This window comes from Felis catus, chromosome D3 (genome assembly GCF_018350175.1).
Source record: "Felis catus isolate Fca126 chromosome D3, F.catus_Fca126_mat1.0, whole genome shotgun sequence".
In the NCBI taxonomy this organism is placed as follows: domain Eukaryota; kingdom Metazoa; phylum Chordata; class Mammalia; order Carnivora; family Felidae; genus Felis; species Felis catus.
Window position 1 is genome coordinate 15,424,863 of NC_058379.1, and position 22,313 is coordinate 15,447,175.

At 44.5% G+C, this 22,313-nt stretch overlaps 1 protein-coding gene across 4 annotated transcripts in view; it reads left to right on the top strand.

Moving 5' to 3' along the window:
• SRRM4 (serine/arginine repetitive matrix 4) overlaps positions 1 to 22,313 on the top strand; it is a 474,160-nt gene that overhangs the window by 308,688 nt on the left and 143,159 nt on the right. For 2 of the 4 annotated variants that reach the window (XM_023241473.2, XM_023241474.2), the window contains exon 1: positions 14,490 to 15,058. The exons of the other annotated variants lie outside the window; for them this stretch is intronic. In XM_023241473.2, coding sequence (XP_023097241.2) covers positions 14,928 to 15,058 — 131 coding nt within the window. In that variant the 5' untranslated portion in view covers positions 14,490 to 14,927. Of the gene's footprint in view, positions 1 to 14,489; positions 15,059 to 22,313 lie in introns of those variants that run through there. 4 annotated transcript variants of the gene reach the window in all.

Here is a 22,313-nt window from a genome sequence, read left to right on the forward strand (position 1 = left end):
TTATTGATAGTAGCCAAAAGGTAGAAACAACCCAAGCATCCACTGATGAGTGAATGGATAAGCCAAAGGTAGTGTGTATATACAATGGAATATTATTCTGCCTTGAAAAGAAATGAAATTCTGACACATGCTACTACATGGATGAACTCCAAAAATATCATGTAAGTGAAATAAGTGAGGCAGAAAAAGATAAATAGTGCATGTTTCCACTTATTAGAGGTACCTAGATTCATAGGGACAGAAAGGAGAAGATAGGCTATCGGGGTTGTTGGGGAATGGAAGAGAGGGACTTAGTGTTTAATGGGTACAGAGTTTCTGTTTGGGATGATGAAAAAGTTCTGGAAATGGATATTGGTGATAGTTATACAAGATTGTGAATGTTCTTAATGCTGCTGAGTTGTATACTTAAAAATGATAAAAATGGCAAATTTTAGGTTATGTATATTTTATCACAATACAAAATGCAAAAACAGTTGGGGGAGGGGGATTGGACAGGTGGGTCTGTAAGGTTAGTGATTCTGTGAACTTAACTTCAACTTTCTAGCCTTGGTAAGAAGCCATTGATTTTACTATTTATTTTAAATACATGCATTTAGCCGTGCCTGGGTGGCTCAGCTGGTTAAGCCTCTGACTTCAGCTCAGGTCTCGATCTCACAGTTTGTGAGTTCAAGCCCCGCGTCAGGCTCTATGCTGACAGCTCAGAGCCTGGAGCCTGCTTCAGATCCTGTGTCTCCCTCTCTCTGTGCCCCTCCTCTGCTCTCACTCTGTCTCTCTCTGTCTCTCAGAAACGAATAAATGTTTAAAAAATAATAAATAATAAATACATGCATTTAATCCACATTCCAACCTCCTTTTGGCAGCTGGCTATAGAGCATCTAGGGCTCTGTTCCTGATGCTTAATCCTGACCTGATGTGGGTCTTTTCCACCAATCTGTGGCAAAAGGAGTAAAAACCCACTGTGGACAATATTGTGTGTTTTTCAACAAGTGAGATTTATCAATTCAGGAGTAAATTCTTTATTCTGAGATATTTTCCTGTCTCCTACATTTTGGATATAAAGTATACTTAATTTTGTGAAATGATCATAATTATTTGCACCTGACCAAAAAAACCTGGCATCCTCTATTTATTTTGCTTATTTATATTCTTAAAGTTATATTTGCTTGTGGAAACCCAATATCTAGGAACACTCACTTCTAACTTAGAAGAGGTCAATAGTCTGGGTGTGGTGGATGGACAGAGGGACAGATGGCTCAGTGGTACCTGGAGTGGTGGTTGAGTTCACCCGTGGTCTTAGAGTTCATGAAGATCCCCTCCTCTCCTCACACCTGCCTTCCTGCTCCCGCCCACACTTTCTAACCCACTTAACTCGCTTGGACTCCTTGCCTTCAGCTGGCTTTTTTTTTTTTTTTTTTTTTTTTTGGCTTCTGACTTCATTCTGGGTTTTCTTTCTGTATTGCTTTCTTCCTTTTCCTCTTCACCTTACTTTATTGTCCTGAAGAAAATTAAAAGCCTATTACCTGGAAGCTATTCCAAGTAAACCCACCTGGCTGAGCCTTCCTCTCCTCTGAGCTCTCTCAGTGTCTGTACATATATTTTTTCATTTTTTTAATGTTTATTTTTGAGAGAGAGAGCGAAGGTGAGCAGGGGAGGGGCAGAGAGAGAGGGAGACACTGAATCTGAGGCTGGCTCCAGACTCCACGCTGTCAGCTCAGAGCCCAATGTGCACTCGAACCGTGAACCATGAGATCATGACCTGAGCTGAAGTTGGGACGCTTAACCAACTGAGCCACCCAGGCACCCCTCAGCGTCTGTATATTTTGATGACCATTGGGGGAATTTCACGGTGGGAGTTGTCATGGTCTTTGTGTGTCTTTTATTCTCTGAGTTTAGTTACTGAAAGCACTGCACAGGGTGAGGGTGGCAGGTTGCACAGGAGTGAACAAGGCAGACTGGTTTCCTCCTTTCTGGAGCTGTGTTTTAGCAGAGGGAGACAGGGAAAAAAAACACATAATAAACAAGATGATTGCAGGTGGAGATAAGAGCTGTAAAAAAAAAAATAAAACAAGCTGATTGGGGAAATAAGAGCAGGAGAACTGTTTACTGTGTGGTCAGAGGAGACTAGCATTTGAACTGAGATCTGAATAAGGAGGAGTTAGTACTTTTAAAAAACGTAGGGGTAGAATGTTCCAGGCAAATGGAACAGTGAATGCAAAGGCTTAAAAGTATGACCCAGCTCTGTTGTTTTGAGGAACACTTAGGAAGGTAAGAGTCATGTCCTGCTTTTCTTAAAGTTCCTCGAAAGCTCCTTATTACCCTGAAGATAGAGCCTTGATCATATAAGGTTTTTTGGAACCTCGCCTCACCCTCCTATCCAGGCATACTCTGGTCACTCATCCACAAAATCCTGTTCTCAGTGTTTCCCAAAGATAAACTTAAATCAGTCACCTGGAAGGCTTGTCAAAACACAGCCCTCTGGGTCCCACCTCTTAGAATGTGCAATTCTGTAAGTCTGGGGTGGGGTGGGGGGGGGGGCTGAGAATTTGCATTTCTATCAAGTTCCAGGAGATGCCCTTTCTGCACTTTGAACCCCTGGTGTGCTCTAAGCTCTGTCTTATTTCTAGGTCTTCTTACAGGAGAGTTCTCTCCCAGGAATGTTCTTTCCCTCTCCCTGCCTCCTTCCCCTGGATACGTCAAACTTTGGCTCTCATTTGTCCCTGATTGCCCCAACGCAGAGAAGAGTGCTCCTTCCCTGTGTATCTTCAGTTCTCTGAGTCTAGCCCATGATATCACACCACAGAGTCACGGCCAGTTGACTTGTCTGCCCCCCACCCCGAATTGTGAGCCTATCGAAGGCAGAGATTTTCTTCTTATTGAAACCTCAGCATTTGGTACAATCTCTGGCATGTAGTCTGTGCCCAATAAATTTTTTAAGTGTGTTATAATAATTAGAAGGGTCATGTGACGTGAATCACTTTTCTAAGAGTCAGCCATACTCTCCGTGGTTTGGGGCCAGAGCCACATTAAATGGTCCATTTAATATTAATTCTGGCTTCCTTCAGCTCATGTAGAAACCCACAGAACTGTCTTTCAGGTCTTCCTTCCTTATTTCTTCCTTCTCCCTTCCTTATTTCTAAGTTTCTGAAAGCAGGGAGTCTGGCTTTTGTTTCTGAGTTTCCCCACCTCCCCACGTCTCAGGAGACCTGGCCACCCCCAAAATCACCTGGCATGGGTCTAGTCAGCACCATGTTCTTTGTGTTCAGTGAACACAGGTTCTAAAGATTGTTCAGGGCCTCTGACTCAGCAAGATTCGTGAGTGGAATGGTTAAGAGCAGTCCCACCACTCAGCCAGAAAGCACATTTATAGCCACATTAGACATTTCATATTGAAGTACTTTTACTCAGCTCAGTAAATGACTGCTCCTCTGATCCCTCTCCAGGGCCCACTGTCTGCACTGTCCTGGCCACCAGAGCCATATCCTTGGTACCCAGACTGCCCTATACCTAACATCTATCTGATCAGTCAGCTCCATGCTGTGCCAGTTAAGTATATTGACTATCACCCCTAGTTAAGAGCATGGGCTTTGGGATTGGAAAAACCTAGATCTAAATCCCAGCCCTTGTACTAACCATCACCTGTGTTTCTTTTCAAGCCTCACTTTCCTCATACCCAAAAGGTGGATTACAATAATAGTTTCCCTCTTGGATTGTTATAAGGAGGGAACGAGATGATGTGTTAATTGATTGGTTTATTAATTAATGCTTAATCCAAAGCGAGGCAGATAGTAATTGCTCAACAAATGCTGACTTCTGCTATTATTAAAATTGTGGTTATGAATAGTCTAAGCAGAGAAAAACATAAAGAGACTATAGAATGTCACCTCTGGGAGGGGGGGCGTTGCTGATTGGTGCTTAAGCCTCAGAGCTGCTACAGAGGTCAGGTGGGAAATATATACGCATGAAGAAGCTGGATGAGATGCAATTAGGAGTGGTGGGGTCTGTGGCAAAAAGGACAGCATCTGCCTTTGACCTGTCATCATTCAAATTTCCTATTTTCACACATTATGCAGAAATCCATCTGTAGGATAGAACACATCTGTAGGCCATATTTATTCTGTGAGCTGCCAGTTTGAGATCTCCAGGAGCCCAACCCCTAAATTTCACAGATGGGGAAGCTGAGGCCAGAGTTAGGTGCAAGAGTTGCTCAAGTTCAGTGAGGACAGGAGTCTTGGCCCTTCAAGCCCTCTATGCATTGCCCAACCTCACGTAAAGATCCCTTGAAGGATATGGATGGGGCTGGGAGTGATAAGCTGTGATTCAAATTCCCAAATAATAAACCTAGTGAATTCTCCATAAAGTCTAGTTGGGAGGGATTTCTTAAACAATAGCATTTATCACTTTTCTAAACACAAAATTCTAAGACACATGTATTTAATCAGCTTCCTTTCCAGAGAAAAATGGCACCCTAGCCATTCTGGCTATATACTCTCAGACAAGTGCCTTCACTTCTACAGAGCCTGCTTCAGAGTGTCACTGCAAGAGGTAAATGCTCTTAAAGCGCTTGTCCAGAGAGAAAAGATTAAATACACCAGAAGTTATTCTGGGCTTTTGGGTTGTCAGGAGCTTGTGTAGAATCCAGCTTGCCTATAAGGCAAACTAAGTTCCCAGGAGGAAAATGATGCATTAACAACCGTGGTCACATCACTACACTGACTATCTATTTGTTTGGTAATTATTTCTGCAACATCCAATCCAGGGGCAAAGTGGGAGGAAGGGTGCTGCTGCAGAGAGGTATCCCCAAAGCCCCTGGCTGCAGAAGATGCCTGACTCTGGCTCAGCCTCCACATCTGCAGTGTATAGGGGCGTATGAACAGACTTTGCTTTTCTCTTTCTTGTTCTTTTCTTGTTTTTTTTTCTTTCCAAACCAAAGGTCAGTTGCCTTTGTCTTCTGCTTCAAAACATTCCAAGAGAGAATTCTGTATTCCTTTCAGTAGAAAAGAAGTAGCAGACAAGACAAAGTGAGCCACATTCAGAAGTTGCAGCCTATCTTTAAAAGCAGAAGGCACTGAGGCAATGTAACACCACATACACACACACACACACGCACGCACGCACGCACGCACGCACACACACACACACACACACAATAAGGTGAGCCGTGGCAGATGGAAGGCTACTTTTAAATGCAAAACTAGATTCTCTCAGCCAAGTTCTCTTTCCAGCTTCCTGTTTAGGAGAACATGGATTTGTATGTCCACATACAAATCTAAATAAGACATCAGCTTAGTGTAGTAGATGTGATGCCCAGTGTGTACATGACAAATACGCGTTGCTTGTAAATAAAGGAGCTATGCTCTACACCTCTGCAGGAAAGGCTGTTGCATCAGGGGCGCTTGGGTGGCCCCGTGGGTTAAGCATCCAACTCTTGATTTTGGCTCAGGTCATGATTTTGCGGTTTGTGGGTTTGAGCCCCGCACTGGGTTCTGTGCTGAGAGCAAAGAGCCTGCTTTGGATCCTCTCTGTCCCTCCCCTGCTTGCCCTCTCTCACTTACAAAATGAATACACTTAATGAAAAAAAAAGGTTGTTGAACCAGACGCTAGCAGTGCCCCTTCCCAGCCCAGGAAAAGGTAGTGTCAGGCTTTTCCACAGAGAAATAATCCAGTGTGTCCTGAACATTAGTTGTGTAAATACAACTTCAGAATTTCTGTAGCATTTTGTCTCACCTGTGCTCTTATGATTTGCACTGTTAAAAAATGAAATAATTCTGAATGAGAAATATTATTTTAAGTGGAAGGATAAAGCATAAAAGGTTTTAAAATTATATATGGAAGGGGAAAATGGGGGTAGGTAGATAGGGTGTCTAGACTTGTCCCACTATACCTTTTTGGCATTTTTGACTCTAGAAACATGTAAATATTTGACATAATTTTTAAAAAGTTGTATTAAAATATAATCCCTAAAAATCCAAAGTAAAAGTAAATAAATGAAACTTAATGTGATTCTATTCCAATTGACTTAATACATAGTAAGTTGACAGGTTAAAAAACTCTTAAACTGGGTCACCTGGGTTGCTCAGTCAGTTAAGTATCCAGCTCTTGATTTCCACTCAGGTCATGATCTTGTGGTCATAAGATCGACCCCTGCATCAGGTTCCATGCTAAGCATGGAGCCTGCTTGAGATTTTTTCTCTCCCTCTCTCTCTCCCTCCCTCTCTCTCTCTCTCTCTCTTTTTGCCTTTCCCCTGCTTGTGCGCGCTCTCTCTCTCTCTCTCTCTCTCTCTCTCTCTCAAAATAAATAAATAAACTTTAAAAAAATCTTGAACTGACTTTAGTAATCATATTATAGGTGGCAATGTAAGTCTGAGTGTTCCAAAATAGGCATGTGTGGTATTTGGGGAGAAAGGAAATGAGTAATTATGTTGGTGTTGCTAAACTTGGATTTCTGGCATATCAACAAGGAAATACAAATGTAAGATTTATGATTTATAAGAAAAACCTTCAGCTCTTATTTGAGCTAGACATGTCAGTAGAAACTTGATATATTTTTTGTCTAAAAATAAAACTTCCTAGGTCTCTACGCTAAAAAGTCCTAGAAACAATGACTGACTAACTCTATCAGGATGAATAACCCTGGAGCCCACTAAAAGGAAGAGGAGCCCTCCAAAAGCCATTTGGAGAAATGGCTGATTCCAGATCTGGGCAGTTGAGTTTGGGACATCTTGATATATCAGAAAGCAACAGAGGGCCAAAGGCTTCTAGGGTCATATCAAAGGACCCAGAACCCAATTGAATACTCTCCTGACTAAAGGTGGGACAATTATAGCATTATCGAGAATACTAATAGAAATTAATTGAAACATATTAAGTATATTTAAATCTGTAAGTTCATCCTAAGGGAAAAAAATAACACTCAACAATACCTTAATGAGGTTGGTTAGTACACCAACCCATTATTTTTTTAACTAGTAAATAAAGGGAAAGGATCAAGTATTTATTCTGCCTTTTCTATACAAGGGTGCCCTGAGTTGCCCAGATAGTTGATGAGAGGATACTTCTCTATAGAAGTATTATAGCTAATACATGACAATTAAATGATAGAACACCACCACCATTTTGCAACTTCTAATAGGTTAATAAATTAGGCAAAGATTTCAATGTCAGTTAGCATGACAAGAGAAAAAAATCACACATTATTAACTGGGTGGAATTCTTTTGAACATAAATCTGATTAAATTTCTAGGTCCTACCATCACTTAACAGGGAATAAAGGGCACAGAGAAACATTATCAATGCTACAGGTATGCAATCAGAAACATACAGATTATGGGAAAGTTTGCTAGACAAACAACCAAGTTTCTTATCAAAAATAAAGAAAAAAAGAAAAATGGAATGTATATATGTGGGAGGTGGGGGATGGGTTTACAGATTAAAGGATACTTAAGGAGGCTGCATCAACCAAGCAAATTAATGGGCCTTATTTGAATCTCAGTTCAAACAAATAAACAACCACTGGAAGACAATTGCAAGAAAAATGGATATTAATGAGGAAATTAAGGAGCTATTGTTAATTTTGTCCGATAAGATGATATTACAGTTACGCTAAAAAAAAAAAAAAAAAAAAAGCAGTTTCTATCTTTTAGAGATACAGCCTGTAGTATTTCCAACTGGAATAACACAGCGTCTTGGATTTGCTTCAAAATAATTTAGAAGTATAGAAAGTGGGTTAGAGTAAAAAAAACAACTATAGGATGCCTGGGTAGCTCAGTCGTTTGAGCATCCGACTTCTGCTCATGTCATGATCTCACAGTTCGTGAGTTCGAGCCCCGTGTCGCGCTCTGTGCTGACGGCTCAGAGCCTGGAGCCTGCTTTGGATTCTGTGTCTCCCTCTCTCTCTGCCCCTCCTCTGCTCGCACTGCTATCTCTCTCTCAAAAATAAATAAAACGTTAAAAAAAAACAAGTATGTATCAATAGTTGTTGAAATTAGAAGTGGATACAGGGGATCATCATGCTAGTTCCTTTACTTTTCTGTTTGAAATTATCTGTAGTAAAAGGTTTTTTGAAAAGTGAGTCACCTCTTTACCTAACAAGTTTATTTAAGAGGACATTTTAGGAAATGAAAAACCAGAAAAAAAAAAAAAAGAAATGAAAAACCAGTATCACATGCCCATAGTGGAAGATAACTATAAAAATAAATTCAACGAAAACAAAACTATGTTATTAAATTTTAGTTGTCCAAGCTTCTGAATCTGAAGCCAGTTTTTCATTGTTGAAAAGTAGGTACTAATAGATGTGTTTAAGACATTTCAAGGTATGGAGATTTACCTATAATGGCTAGGAAGAAAATTGATAAAAAGGAGTATTTTCTCACCACATATGACCACACACTCCAATGGTAGTTAAAGCTCCCATCTGCCTTGGTACCACCTAAAACTTTCTCAGGGAGTACCACCAGGGTTCCAAGGAACATCACTTTGAGAAATAATGGCGTAATTATCATTGGCTTTTGAAACTGGGCAGTATAATTGCATAGAACACACTCTTCCATCACTATTTTCTCTGGTCTTCAGCCTCTTCCTTGAGTATATGCGACTCTTTTTCAGTGGGAGGTCATTGCACATACCAAATCTTCTTACCACCCTGAGACTCAGTTTCCAAATCTGCAAAATTCAGATAATGGCAGTTCGTTGCGAAGATTAAATGGTGATTATAACATCCAACATAGTAACATATATATGATAAGTGCAGCTATTATTATTATTATCTGAGACAGCAATGAATGTGTTTGTCTTATAGACTTTTGGGAACTATCTGTGTTAGCCTAGGGGCATTGGAAGCAGTGTATATCTATGTACTAGAAATGTACAATCGACAGCAAAGGTGGGATTCAGATTAGCCATAAGGTGAAACTTTCCAGCAGTGAGGATTAGTAACCCTGAGTAGTGCAATCATTCTTTCCTCCCCAAAAGTCTGTGTGAAGAAGTACAGAATCTTATAATTCGCATAGTTTAGAACAAAGTTTAAAGGCACAAGGACAGATGAATTGGTCTCATTATCATATTTCCTATTATCTCAGAAATTATTTGAATCATTCATTGTTCATTGGACATCTGGAAATGGGAACAGACTGTCAAGTACCCTGATGTCCCTTGATGCTGGTGGATAATGGTTAGTTTCATTATACTCAGAGAAGTCATGGGCACAGAGAGAGTAAGGGTTTTACCTAAGGTAACACAGTAACATTAGTGAAATGGGGTGCAAACTGCTTCAGAATGAGGGGTAGGTAGCTATTTTTCTGAGCTGCAGATGCTGCCCTCTTGAATCACTAAGAGGAAAGATACATAAAAATCTCTTAAGCTCATGTCCTAAAGTGCCTGGATTTGCAAATCATGGAATCACTTCTCCCTGTTTTCCCCTTTCTCTAATGAAAGAACAATACCAAAAGGCAAAGAAGCACCTTTTAGACATGGATGGCAAGTTGATTTTATCTGGAAGGCCAACCCCGGCCAATTAGTGGTAACTCTTTTTAAATTTTTTTTTTACATTTATTTATTTTTGAGAAACAGTGAGACAAAGTGTGAGCAGGGGAGGGGCAGAGAGAGAAGGAGACACAGAATCTGAAGCAGACTCCAGGCTCTGAGCAAGCAGCACAGAGCCTGATGCGGGGTTCGAACCCACGAACTGTGAGATCATGACCTGAGCGGAAGTTGGACGCTCAACTGACTGAGCCACCCAGGCGCCCCAAGTGGTAACTCTTCTTTTTTTTTTTTTCAATTTTAGCTGAATTTGTATTCCATTTTATGGATATACTACAATTTATGTTAATCCTTTCTTTTTTTTTTTCAATATATGAAATTTATTGTCAAATTGGTTTCCATACAACACCCAGTGCTCATCCCAAAAGGTGCCCTCCTGTAACTCTTCAAAGAGTGTGTTGAGAAGGATTCTGAGGTCTTGTCACAGAAAGAGTGCTGTGATGGACTGACTGGTAGACTGCTGGTTGGTGTCTGTCCCAGCCCACCACAGAGGATAGGCAGCAATTGTGCACATATTTGTTTTCACTAACCAGCATATCGACAGGTCTCAATTTATGAGGTGGACTGCTTGCACCTGGGAAAACAAAGCAATTCCCTGAGGGAATGAGAACAAGATGGTTATTTTTTTTATTTGTTAATGTTTATTTTTTTGAGAGAGAGACAGAGACAGAGACAGAGTGTGAGCGGGAGGTGGGGGGAGGGGCAGAGAAAGATGGGGGACACAGAATCCGAAGCAGGCTCCAGGCTCTGAGCTGTCAGCACAGACCCCGATGTGGGGCTCAAACCCACAGACCAGGAGATTATGACCTGAGCCAAAGTCAGACATTTAACAGACTCAGCCACCCAGGTGCCCCTCAGATGGTTATATTTTGAGAAACTGATAGAAGACTGGAGTTTATGTCATATTAGAGAAGCCACACCTACAGTCTAAGTCACATGTGGCACAATCGCTGCCTATCTCTGTGCTCTGCTGGTGGCTGAGATCACTAATCCATCATAGTACTCTTTCTGGGACAGGACTTCAGAATCTTTTTTTGTTGTTTTTTTTTTTTTAATTTTTTTTTTCAACGTTTTTTATTTATTTTGGGACAGAGAGAGACAGAGCATGAACGGGGGAGGGGCAGAGAGAGAGGGAGACACAGAATCGGAAACAGGCTCCAGGCTCCGAGCCATCAGCCCAGAGCCTGACGTGGGGCTCGAACTCACGGACCGCGAGATCGTGACCTGGCTGAAGTCGGACGCTTAACCGACTGCGCCACCCAGGCGCCCCTGTTGTTTTTAATTTACATCCAAATTAGTTAGCATATAGTGCAACAATGATTTCAGGAGTAGATTCCTTAGTGCCCTTTACCCATTTAGCCCATCCCCCTCCCACAACCCCTCCAGTAACCCTCAGTTTGTTCTCCATATTTATGAGTCTCTTCTGTTTTGTCCCCCTCCCTGTTTTTATATTATTTTTGTTTCCCTTCCCTTATGTTCATCTGTTTTGTCTCTTAAAGTCCTCATATGAGTGAAGTCATGATTTTTGTCTTTCTCTGACTAATTTCACTGAGAATAATACCCTCTAGTTCCATCCATGTATTGCAAATGGCAAGATTTCATTCTTTTTGATTGCCGAGTAATACTCCATTGTGTATATATACCACATCTTCTTTATCCATTCATCCATCGATGGACATTTGGGCTGTTTCCATACTTTGGCTATTGTTGAAAGTGCTGCTATAAACATGGGGGTGCATGTGTCCCTTCAAAACAGCACACCTGTATCCAGTGGATAAATGCCTAGTAGTGCAATTGCTGGGTCGTAGGGTAGTTCTATTTTTAGTTTTTTGAGGAACCTCCATACTGTTTTCCAGAGTAGCTGCACCAGCCTGCATTTCCAAGGACTTCAGAATCTTTCTCAACACATTCTTTAGATAGCCACTACAAGTCGGTTGGTGTTGGCATTCCGGACTTGGTAAGGTGGAAAGAGGACAAATGTCAGGCAAGGAGGCCCCAGAATGTGAGTTAGACTGTGTACCCCTTCAGGGAAGGCACCATGTCTTGTTTATCATTGAACCCTCCATGCGCAGGATTATACCTAACCAATGTAGGTATTGATGAATGATTATCAAGCCAAAAATGGGCTGACTTACGATGCTAACAGGTAATGATTCCAACAGCAGCAGCAACAATACTTCCCATTTAATGGGTATTTGCTAGGAACCAGACACTGTGCTAAATCCTTTACAGGTAATATTTCACCTAATCCTCACAAAAACCATCGAAATATGGGTTAGTATCTCCATTTTGCAGATGGAGAAGCTCTGGCAGAGATTTGTAACTAGCCCAACGCCATCCAGCAAAACTGTGGCAGAGCCAGACTTCATACCCTAGTTCTGTCTGACTCTAGAGGCTGTGCTCTTAACAATGCAAGTAATAACTTCCTTTGTAGTAAACTATGTTCCAAATGCTGTTCTATACCCTGCACATGCATTAGGTCCTTTAATCCTTACATTTAAACACACGATAGTTAAACTCTATGGAACCTTCATTTTACTGATGAGAAAATTTAAGCACAGACATGTGAAGTCACTTCTCCGTGATCATGTAGTTAGGAAAGGGCCGAGCTGGAATTTGAACCCAAGCAGCCTGGCTTTCAGGCCCTGAATTTATCTACCCAAGACTCTCAATTTATTTTATTATTTTTTTAATTTTTTTCAACGTTTTTTATTTATTTTTGGGACAGAGAGAGACAGAGCATGAATGGGGGGAGGGGCAGAGAGAGAGGGAGACACAGAATCAGAAACAGGCTCCAGGCTCCGAGCCATCAGCCCAGAGCCTGACGCGGGGCTCGAACTCACGGACCGCGAGATCGTGACCTGGCTGAAGTCGGACGCTTAACCGACTGCGCCACCCAGGCGCCCCCAAGACTCTCAATTTAGAAGCCTCACCACCATGGGTTATCTGATTGTTTTGGAATGCCTGGTATCCCAAGGACCCCCAAGCAAAAACAGAAGCTATTTTTCGCAGACATCCTTTGATCCCGACAGAGTCACTGTGGGTAAGTCACTTGACCATCCTACACCTCAACTTTTTCACCTTTAAAAGAGAGTAAAAGCAGCTTTCCTTCCCACCTCCTGCTACAGTTCCAGGGTCAAAAGAGGCAATGTTATGCAAATGGCACTTTATCAGCATTCTGGGAACTTAGAACTGGAACGGGCTGAGAGATGTTGATTGATCTTGTGGGGGTAGGATCCCAGCTACATCTCCCCTGCAAGTGATTCAGTTCAGACCCCAAATGTCATGACTAACGATGGTTTTAAATATCCCAGGCTACTTAAGGGGCCAGCCCTCAGTGGCATTTAAAATGACAGTCAACTTCAGGGTGGGCAGTTGGGCCTGAGAGTAATAGCAGAGTGGGTTTGGGCTGGAGGGAGGGCAGGAGACCTGTAGAGCCTACTCTCCACTTTCCTCCACCTCCAAGCTCCTCAGCCGGAACCCCACCTCCTGGCTGCGGCAACCCACTTCAAGAAGCCGGCAAATGCATAGCTAGTTGTCGACCAGAAGGGGTCGCTGGAGAGCGAGCAGCGCTCTCAGTCTCCCTCATAAGCGGGCTCACAAATCTCCAAATACACACATATCCAAAGCTATATACGTTTCTGAAGCCATACTCGGTTTCTCCAGGGTTCTTCCTTCCTTCCTTCTCTCCCATCTTATTCTCTTTGCCTTCCTTCTCCCCTTTCTCTCCCATTCCCCACCTGTTCCTTTCAAAGAATTTCTGAAGTTCACATGGGTGTCCAGGTCTCTTGGTTCCTGTCCTTACCAGCATCAGCAAGAAGCATGGGTTTATCCTGGCTGTGATTCAGACTTGGTGCCAGGCGCTTGGAGACCTTTAGGACTTGGCAAGGCTTCCTTCCAGGAATTTGCAACCTGGGTAGGGGGAGTAGTAACTGCTGAAATTAAAGGGCTCCAAGGGAGAGATGCACCAAGGGGTCCTGCTACTGTCTCTTTTTCTTAATGAAAACCCTGGAGGTGAAACTAGGGAAATTTTGGCCATACCCTCTCCTCTAAGGGTTTATTTGTGATTCTAGACTCTTACTTTCTGGGATTAGTGTTGAATTGGGATGGGGTAGAAGATGGGGAGAGAGATCTAAAAGTAACCCCCCCTGTAATCCTGATTTCCCCCTCAAATCCCTCTCCCTACCCGCTTTACTTTTCCCAAAGGGACTCCTCTCCTGAGACAAGCTATTTTAATTTCTTAACATTTCTTAACCACTTTTCAGTGGTTACAGCTGAATTCCCCAGGAGTGGATGGGATGGGGTGGGGTGGGGTGGGGACACTTTTTCCTTTGGACGGGTTTGGCAAAGGAGACATTGGGCTGGCTGGCTGGGAGGCACAAAAGAAATCTTCCTTACAGCGCCACATGCACAGATGTATCGCTGCGCCCCTCTGCGGGCGGGGACCCGGCTTGGCAGATGGCGAGAAGCCGAACTGTGTAGGGATTGTCCATCAAATGGCACTTTCTGGGTGGCGGGGATCTCGCGGCGTCCAGGCGCAAAGAGGAATACAAGGGACCCCCTTTGCTGGCCTAGGCAGTGCCTCCCAGAAGTGAGGGGGTCATGTTGGTTTGGGCGGATAGGTTAAGTTTTTTTTTTTTTTTTTTACTTCCCTCTTCAATAAAAGATCCGCTACAAGACTTGCGAAGGGGCTGAGAAGGGAGGTGGCCGGGCCCAGAGGGCACCTGCTATGGTTGGCGAGGAGAGCAGGCTGGGAAGCAAGATCTCCTGCACGGTTCAGTTCGGGGGTGCCGGGATTGCTTCTCTGAGGGGTCAGCGCTGCAACTCTGTCGCCTCGGGGCAGCGGTGACAGGCACACGCCCCGCCCTTTCTCCTCCCAAGACCTGCGGGCTTTTGTTATGCAGATGGCGGCAGGAGGCTGTGCCGGAGGAGGAGGGGGTTGGTGGGGAGGAGGAGAGACGGAGAGGGGGGAGGAAAGTACAGCTCGCGCGACCAGCCTCCTCTTCCAACGTCACATTGTGCGAGAGACAAAACCCGGGCGCGCCTGAGCTCACACGCGCACGCACACACAGACGACCCTGTCGCCTCTTCTCTCCTGGCGCTGCCGAGAAAGCCAGCCCTGCCTTCCCTTCCTGGGGCGCGGAGGCTCAGCAAGCTCAGAGCTCAGCCCAGAGACAACACAGAAGGCGAAGAAAGACGGTGGATAAGCCTTCTTTCTCCCCTGCCTGCCCGGGCTGAGGCGCCCCATCCCCCGCCCTGAACCCCGATCTCTCCCACCCCACCCCTCTCGCTTTCACGCGAACTGAGCCCGGAGCCCGGTGTGCCCCCGTTTGGAATCCACGTTTCAGCACTTCGGACAGCGCCCGGGCGCCCCGGGCCCCTTTGGGTTGGCTATGGCGAGCGTTCAGCAAGGCGAGAAGCAGCTTTTTGAGAAGTTCTGGCGAGGAACCTTTAAAGCTGTGGCCACCCCGCGTCCCGAGAGCATCATTGTCGCCAGTATCACGGCCCGCAAGCCGCTGCCAAGGTAATGACCTCCTTCTTAAGAGGGAAGAGACCCTGATGGTCCTTCCTTCTGGCCTGTGTGCCCCAGAGCCCTGAAGGGTGGATGCAGGCGGCTGGGCCAGGGCGCCTGTCTTTTCCCGTCACTACTCGGTATCTCCCGCTGGAACATGGGAACTAATTGCCTGTGTGAGGTGGCGGCTGGTGAGAAGGGACAGGGAGTCTTCAGGGGGAGCAACACTCAATGGTCTGCTGACCTGGCAACTGCTATTTGAGAGATTTTGCTTTCTTAGGGTGGGCAGTGTAGGTGAGATAGGACTTAACTAAGAAACTTTTCTTGGTATCAGAGCCCAGAGGATGGGGGGAGGGGGCGGGCAAAGGAATGGTGGTTCAGGGTGGCCGGGGGTGTTGTACAAGAAGAGAAAAAGAGGGCTGAACGAGCTCTCAGCAGTGTTCAGAGGTAACGGCACATTTCTATACTCAGCTCAGAAACTAGCGAGCTCTGAACATTCGACAAAAGCCCATATGCTGTTCCCTCAAATACACCCTAAACAGCACCCTCCTCCACGCCTTTCTGGCTGCCACCCTTGCTGAATCCTCTCCCCTCCTGCATCCAAAACCAGTACTCTGAGCTCTGGAGTCAGGGGGGAGACTTCCAGGATCATGAAGATGATCTTGGAAGAGTTTTATTTGGTTTTCAAAAAGGATCTGATTGCTTTGAACTCAAGGAGGAGAACAGACCCTTAGATGGTGAAAACAGTGTGATGGGGGGAATAAGGGAAGAAAAGAAAGGCAGAAAGAAGGAGAAGAGGTTGTGGGGTGAAACGGAGAGGAGGTGGGGAAGAACATTCCAAGACAGAGAAAACCCAATCCTTTTCATAAAGCATCCAGTTTAGAGGAGTTTGAGAATGAAAGGAAGACTGTGCCCTCTGTCAGGGAAAATCAAGGCAGTAGGAAAACTCATCTTTTGCTGGTGTTGGATGAGTGGTTCAGTGGGAGAAAAAGAAAGAAGTGGACCAGGGGAGACCACTTGGAGGATTTATTGATCCTGGCTACATTAGAGAGTAGATTGAAAACATGTCTGTGAGAGTGGTTCAGAGAGAATGCCTGTTCTGGCACCACTGGATCTGAACTTTCCAGTGGGTGTGGGGTGGATGACAGGGAATCATATCTAAAGAAGCAAACTCGGACTGGAGAACTTTTCACAGTCTGATAGGAACCTAGCTCATACAGGTCTTTAGAAAAACGGGTACCGCATGGTGGGAATGGGTGGACTAGAGTCCGGATGTGGCAGGCTTCAAGCAGCAGCAGCAGCAGCCAGTATTTGTGGATTGGGGAGGGCTGGGGGACACCTTGTGACACAGTCTGGAGAAAAGGAATCGTAGCAGCAAATGCCATCAAAACCTGGTGTTTCTCTGCTTGAAGAAAGGTTCTTTGTAGAGAGTTTTGACGTCAGCAGTTTTATCTTCCTGGGTTTCAGCCATCCATTCCACCTTTGGAGTGAACCTATGTTGGCAAATCCATTGCTGTGTTAGCCAAAGAATATGCCCTTGTAGAAGAAACTAAAGACAATTTCATTGAAAACTACAAGTGTGACATTTGGTCCGGAGTCTTCCATATATTTAAGGGATACAGGAAGAGGAGAGGAGATTCCTGGTGGTATTTTAATACAGAAAATACCTAAGTCCACCTGACCTGGCACGTTCACCCTTTCCCTGTCTGTCTGTGACACTGTCATGCCCCTTTCTTAGTCATATTCTCAATCATACGAATTGCCCAAAGTCTCCAAACCCTCATGCTTTCTGTAGCAAATCTTAATATCATGCATCTGGTACTCTTATAATAGCCAACCCTCCTCCCCCAGGCATCATTTTTCTCTAGGTATCATTTAATGTCCTGGGTCTCCTTTCCCCTGGAAACCACCCCTGGAGTGAAAGTCTGAGTCATAAGCCCCTGATTTATGTCATGCTGGGAAGGATCCCCTTCAGTACTTCTGTAACAGGTGTGGCCTCTCTGTAGGATAGATTTGTTTTATAGCTGTTACTCCTGGTTTGGGGTGGAAAGTGAGTTGGGAGCTTTTGTATCCAAGTCTTCATGGAAGGCTGGGTTTGAGTGGTCTTTTAACAGACTGTCTGTAAAACCGGAATCATCCCCATTCTCATTGAAGCCAGCCACATCCAGTGCGGAGGTCAATTTCTACCTCCTTTCTAATGTTGCATGCTTACTTAACAGTGGAAGTACCATGTTTCCAAAGCTGAGTTCTCAGGAAGGAAAGAGACAGAGACACTGGCATAGCATCAGCTGAGCGCCAGTGGCTTCATCTAGAGGCAAGCTAGAGACTTGGTCTCATCAGAAATGTCTTTTAGTTCCATGAGTCAAGCCCAGCACATAGTTAGCAGATCTGTAGGGAGATGGGGGAAGGGGGTGGACGAAAACACCAGACAGTTCTGTTGGTTACACACTTAATATGTGTTTATAGATAAGGGTTACCCTTCATCTGAATGAACTTCCCCAGGATATTTTCAGTGTATCTCTGAGGATAATTTAGTACCAAGATAGAAGCTGACATTCAATTGGTTGATTTCATAGCACTATGCATACATCATACAATTGCACTCCAAGCAAAACCTCTCCTTACCTCCCCCCTTCCACTCCCCCACCCTCCATGAGGCATACTTGATGAGGCAATAGCTTTATATGTATCAAATTGCAAGCAGATGTCTGACTCAAATGTCAGAACAGTATAGCAGAGTGGGAGGCAGTATATCATAGTGGTTAAGGGCTCAGACTTGAGTTTCAGACAAACCTGGATTCCTGTTCTGGCTCTCCCATTTAGCTGAGTGCCTTAGACAAGTTTCTTTACCTTGCTGAGTCTGTTTTGTCAGCTGGAAAATAGAAATAATAATAGTAGCCATCTCAGACATTGAGTTATGAGGATTGAGTCAGGTAAAACACTTCCCACAGTGTGTGGTACATAGTGATTGCTTAACAGACATTGCTTCTAAAACAAACAGTTCAGAGTTTATAATGGCCAAAGGAAATGAACATTTTCTTTCAGTATTGTGTTCTTCAGGCCTACCTGTTTCTCCCCCAAATAATGCTGGCAGTAAACATTATGGGATTTCAGCTTCTGACAGGCAATGCATTGAGATGGAATTAGCACACAGGAGGTGGGTTGGGAGTGGTCCCATGATTCTCTTCCCTGAGGGAAGATTAGCTGCTTTCTGATATGACTTTTTTAGTTATCGGGTGGAGGGCTGCTGAAGAATCATCTAGATTCTGAATGGATTGGTATAACATCGCACAGAGTATTCTTTTCATTTGTGTAGCAATGACCAGGTACTATTGTCAATCTAAAGAAGGCTCAAACTCCTTGAAAATCACAGTTTGAACCCCTAGTTCCAATATAACTTATTATTCATATCAAGAGTGAAAAGGTTTGCTGTGAGTGGTTATCCAATGGAAGACCTAACAGGGACTACCCCAGAGGAACCAGGACGTATGGTTGCCATAGTGAAGCCTCACCCTATACCAGCTGGAAGACAGTCAGCATGAATCAGTAAGACACTTGGAGAGTAAGAGACCCCTCTTTTGTCTCCACCAAAGAAGTATAGTCATTTTTCCTGACATTAATTAATTCTCTTTGTTAATTATTTGGTCCAGAAAAGTTTGCACCCAAAAAGTTTAGGCTCAAAATGGAAAATTTAAGTGTTTGAGGCTAACTCCAACTGTAATAATCGTATCACCGAACAGTAGCTGAGGACTTAATGAATGAGTAAAAAACCCATTTGAAATTAGCGTATCAATTGTTTGTAGATGCAGGAGTGTTTGCAAAGGGCTGGAAAGGCGGCCCTCTTAAACAGCGTAAGCAATTCTCTTTACAATTCTTTTGGCAGGCTATTAATTTTCTTCGAAAATCCTTTCTATGCAGAATAGTCCAGAAGCAGACTTCAGCCCAGGTCTGTCTAAAGGATCATAAATTCCGAACTATTGGAGATTTTACTGCATAAAGGGAAAGATGGCCAAATTGTAAGGCAGGAAAAATGCCTTTGAACCGTTTAATTCCAGACTCCCCCTTTGTGCCAAGGGATCAGTTAGCACATTTGTGCTGACTCTGTCCTCGGGAGCAGAGTGAGGGGCAGCTGGGAGGTGATTTCCTGACAGCCTGTGGTTAAAAACCAAGGTACCAAGGGTTGTGGAGAATGCTTGCCCTGGTGATGAATGATCGTTTTTCCCTGGAAAGGGAGTGTTATTGTTTGGGTCGAACCTTTCTCCTTCTGAAAGGTGAAATTTGCTGAATGGTGTGCAGGGGTCAGTGGGGGTGTGGGGGCGTATTATTTCTGACACGGCTGTTTTCACTTGGCAACTGTGCTGTCTTAGAGACTCGGGCTGCGGTAGATGCTGAATGAAAGTTGGACGCATTAATTGAATGAGTCCACGCGGTCCAAATCCGTATCAGATTCGCTCTCTCCCAGCCCACCCCCACTCCTGACGGGCTGGGGATTCTGATCAATGCAGCCTAAGAGACACACACTCTGCAGATAGATTTGACTCTGACTAGTGTCAGAAGGAAGCTCTCTGGATATAGATGTCTGGCTGGCTGAGTGAGTAGACACGTCGGCTGGTGTGGGTACAGGAGGTTGGACTAAATACTACCTGGAAGTGTTTTCCAGGCCTGTGTGAACCTCTGTTAACTCCATCCCCACTCCAAGCCACCAGAAGAAAAAAAAAAGGGGGGGGGGGAACAGCCCTAAAAGCCTAACTCCTCTGATAAGGAAAGAAGCCTGGGTCACGCGCCTTCCCACACTGTGAGCACCTCCAGCATGCCGCAGGGGCACAATAAATTTTTAAAAATATCCTTTCTTCCAGAGTGGCTGGATTTACCTTCCTGTGAGGTGGAAAGGCTTTCAGGGGCTTAACAAAACCAGAGTTTCTTAATTGCTCGTTACCAAGACTTATCTGAGATGTGACAGTACAGCTCTGAAGGGGAGAACGTGGCACAGTTAAGAATTTGGGCTCTGAAGGGGCGCCTGGGTGGCTCAGTCAGTTAAGCATCCAACTTCAGCTCAGGTCATGATCTTGCGGTTTGTGAGTTCGAACCCCGCATAGAGCTCTGTGCTGACAGCTCAGAGCCTGGAGCCTGCTCTGGATCCTGTGTCTCCCTCTCTTCTCTGCCCCTCCTCCACTCACACTCTGTCTCTGTCTCTGTCTCTGTCTGTCTGTCTGTCTCTCTCTCTCTCTCTCTCTCTCTCGCATAAATAAACATTGAGAAACAAAAAAGAGTTTGGGCTCTGAAGTCAGATCTGCTCAGGCTGAAATCCTGCTGCGCAATTCGTACCTTTGGAATCTGCTAATCACTTCAGCTCTCTATGCCTCAGTTTGCCCGGCTATGAAAGACTGATCTCATGGGGTCATAGTGAAGGGTGGATGAGATCATTTATATAAAGAACATGACACAGTGCCTGGCCAAGACCTCCATTTAACGTGCTCTTGTTACCAAGGCATGAGTTACCTGATGAGATGTCGGGAGAGAGCGCTAAGCCCCTCACCACCTGAGCTGGGTGGGCTGCTTGGTGGCGATGGTTGGGATTCCTTGGCCTTACCACCTGACCATCCCAGTGCTCTGTATAAGTTTTTGATGTGGTTTTAGGATTCCCTAAAGAGCCACTGGAGATGTGTAGAGCTGTTTTTAAAACATCTGACAAACCCCGATGGCAAACTAACCGAAACACATGTTTCCTTTTACTACTTTCAGACACTTAATAGCTCCATGACTTTTGGCCAGAACTTGACCTTCTCAATCTTGGTTTCCTCATCCATAAAATGGGGCTAATATTAGCAGCCCCCTCCAATAGCTGTTGAGAATATTGACCGGGCTAGTTTATGGAAAGTGTTGTTTGGCACACAGTAAGGGCTCCATCAATGTTAGCTCTTACCATTAGTAATGAACTGCAGTTTTTATTATTACTATGCGCCAGGCCCATCAAGGAGGAACAGATGAATGAAAGGCAGTCTCTCCCTTGGAGGGCCTCAGAGTTTAGCAGCAAAGGTGGGCACAGACACCAGTATATATGACATGAGGCAGATTGTCTTAAGTACTGTAATATAGGTAGCACTAAAGAAAAGGAGATGTGGAAAACCAGAGGAAGGAGGCACCCTCCTTGAGGCATGAAGTCTTTTGCTGATAGTCACACAGTTAGCCTTTGTTGTCTGACCTGTGAAATGGGAATGATTCTTTTATATTGTCAATTTTACCTACAAATGCAAGGAACATCAGAATGATTCAGGTATTTGTCGCTAGTAGAGTCTCAAAAAAGACCTTCTCCCCGCCCCCCCCCCCAGAAGAAAAAGCAATTTACACTTTCTGGAGGGGACATTATCTGTTGTGGCGGAGGGGGTCATAGTGAGTGCTATTAAAGGAGGATTGTGGAAAGGAACTGCCCTTATATAAAATTTCCAACTCCTCTGTCATTGGCTCAAGCATGCAGACCCTGGTGTGGGCCATTAGGTTTCTTGTCCTTCATGGTCTAGCTCTGGGTGAAACAAAATCCAGTCTGCATTCCTTGAGCAGCCACCAATGGTGGGGGGATTGGAGTGAGCCCACACATGTTAAAGAGAAAATAACCCAGAGGGAATGAATCACCAAAGTGAAGAGGCCACATGTGGCTAAAAAATAAAGTTATGCTTCCATTAATTGGACACTTTTATTGAGCTCCTACTTGATATAGCCGTGAACAACACCAGTCCCTGCTGTCATGAGGGAGAAAGGTAATAAATGAAGAAACAAACAAACAAACAAACAAATCATATAAGGTCAGGTTGCAATGAGTGCTATAAAGAAGAATAAAGCAGGGGAATGGGACAGCAGGTGAGGATGGGGCTGCTTTGTTGGATGGAGTGGTCCAGGGGCCTGGATGCAAGGAGGGAGCAAGCCATGAGGATAACTGAGGGAAAAGTGTTTGAGACAGAGGGAGCACCAAGTGCAAAGGCCCTGAGGTGGAAGCATGCTTGGTGTATTTAAAGATAGCAAGGAAGTCAGTGTGGCTGGAGCAGAGTGAGTGACGGGAAGACTAACAGGGATGACTCCCTAGATGCAAGCAGGAAACATATCAAGCAATTAACATTGTAAGCCAGTTAAGGACTTCCCAGACCCTCAGCTTCTAGACTGGGAGCGGGAAGAAGGTAACAGGGGTGCTCCTGCCCTCCACCCCGGGGTCCTGGGTCTGATCTGCTTCTCTTGGCTCCTCTCACTGACTCGAATGCAGCCGGGATGACTTTGA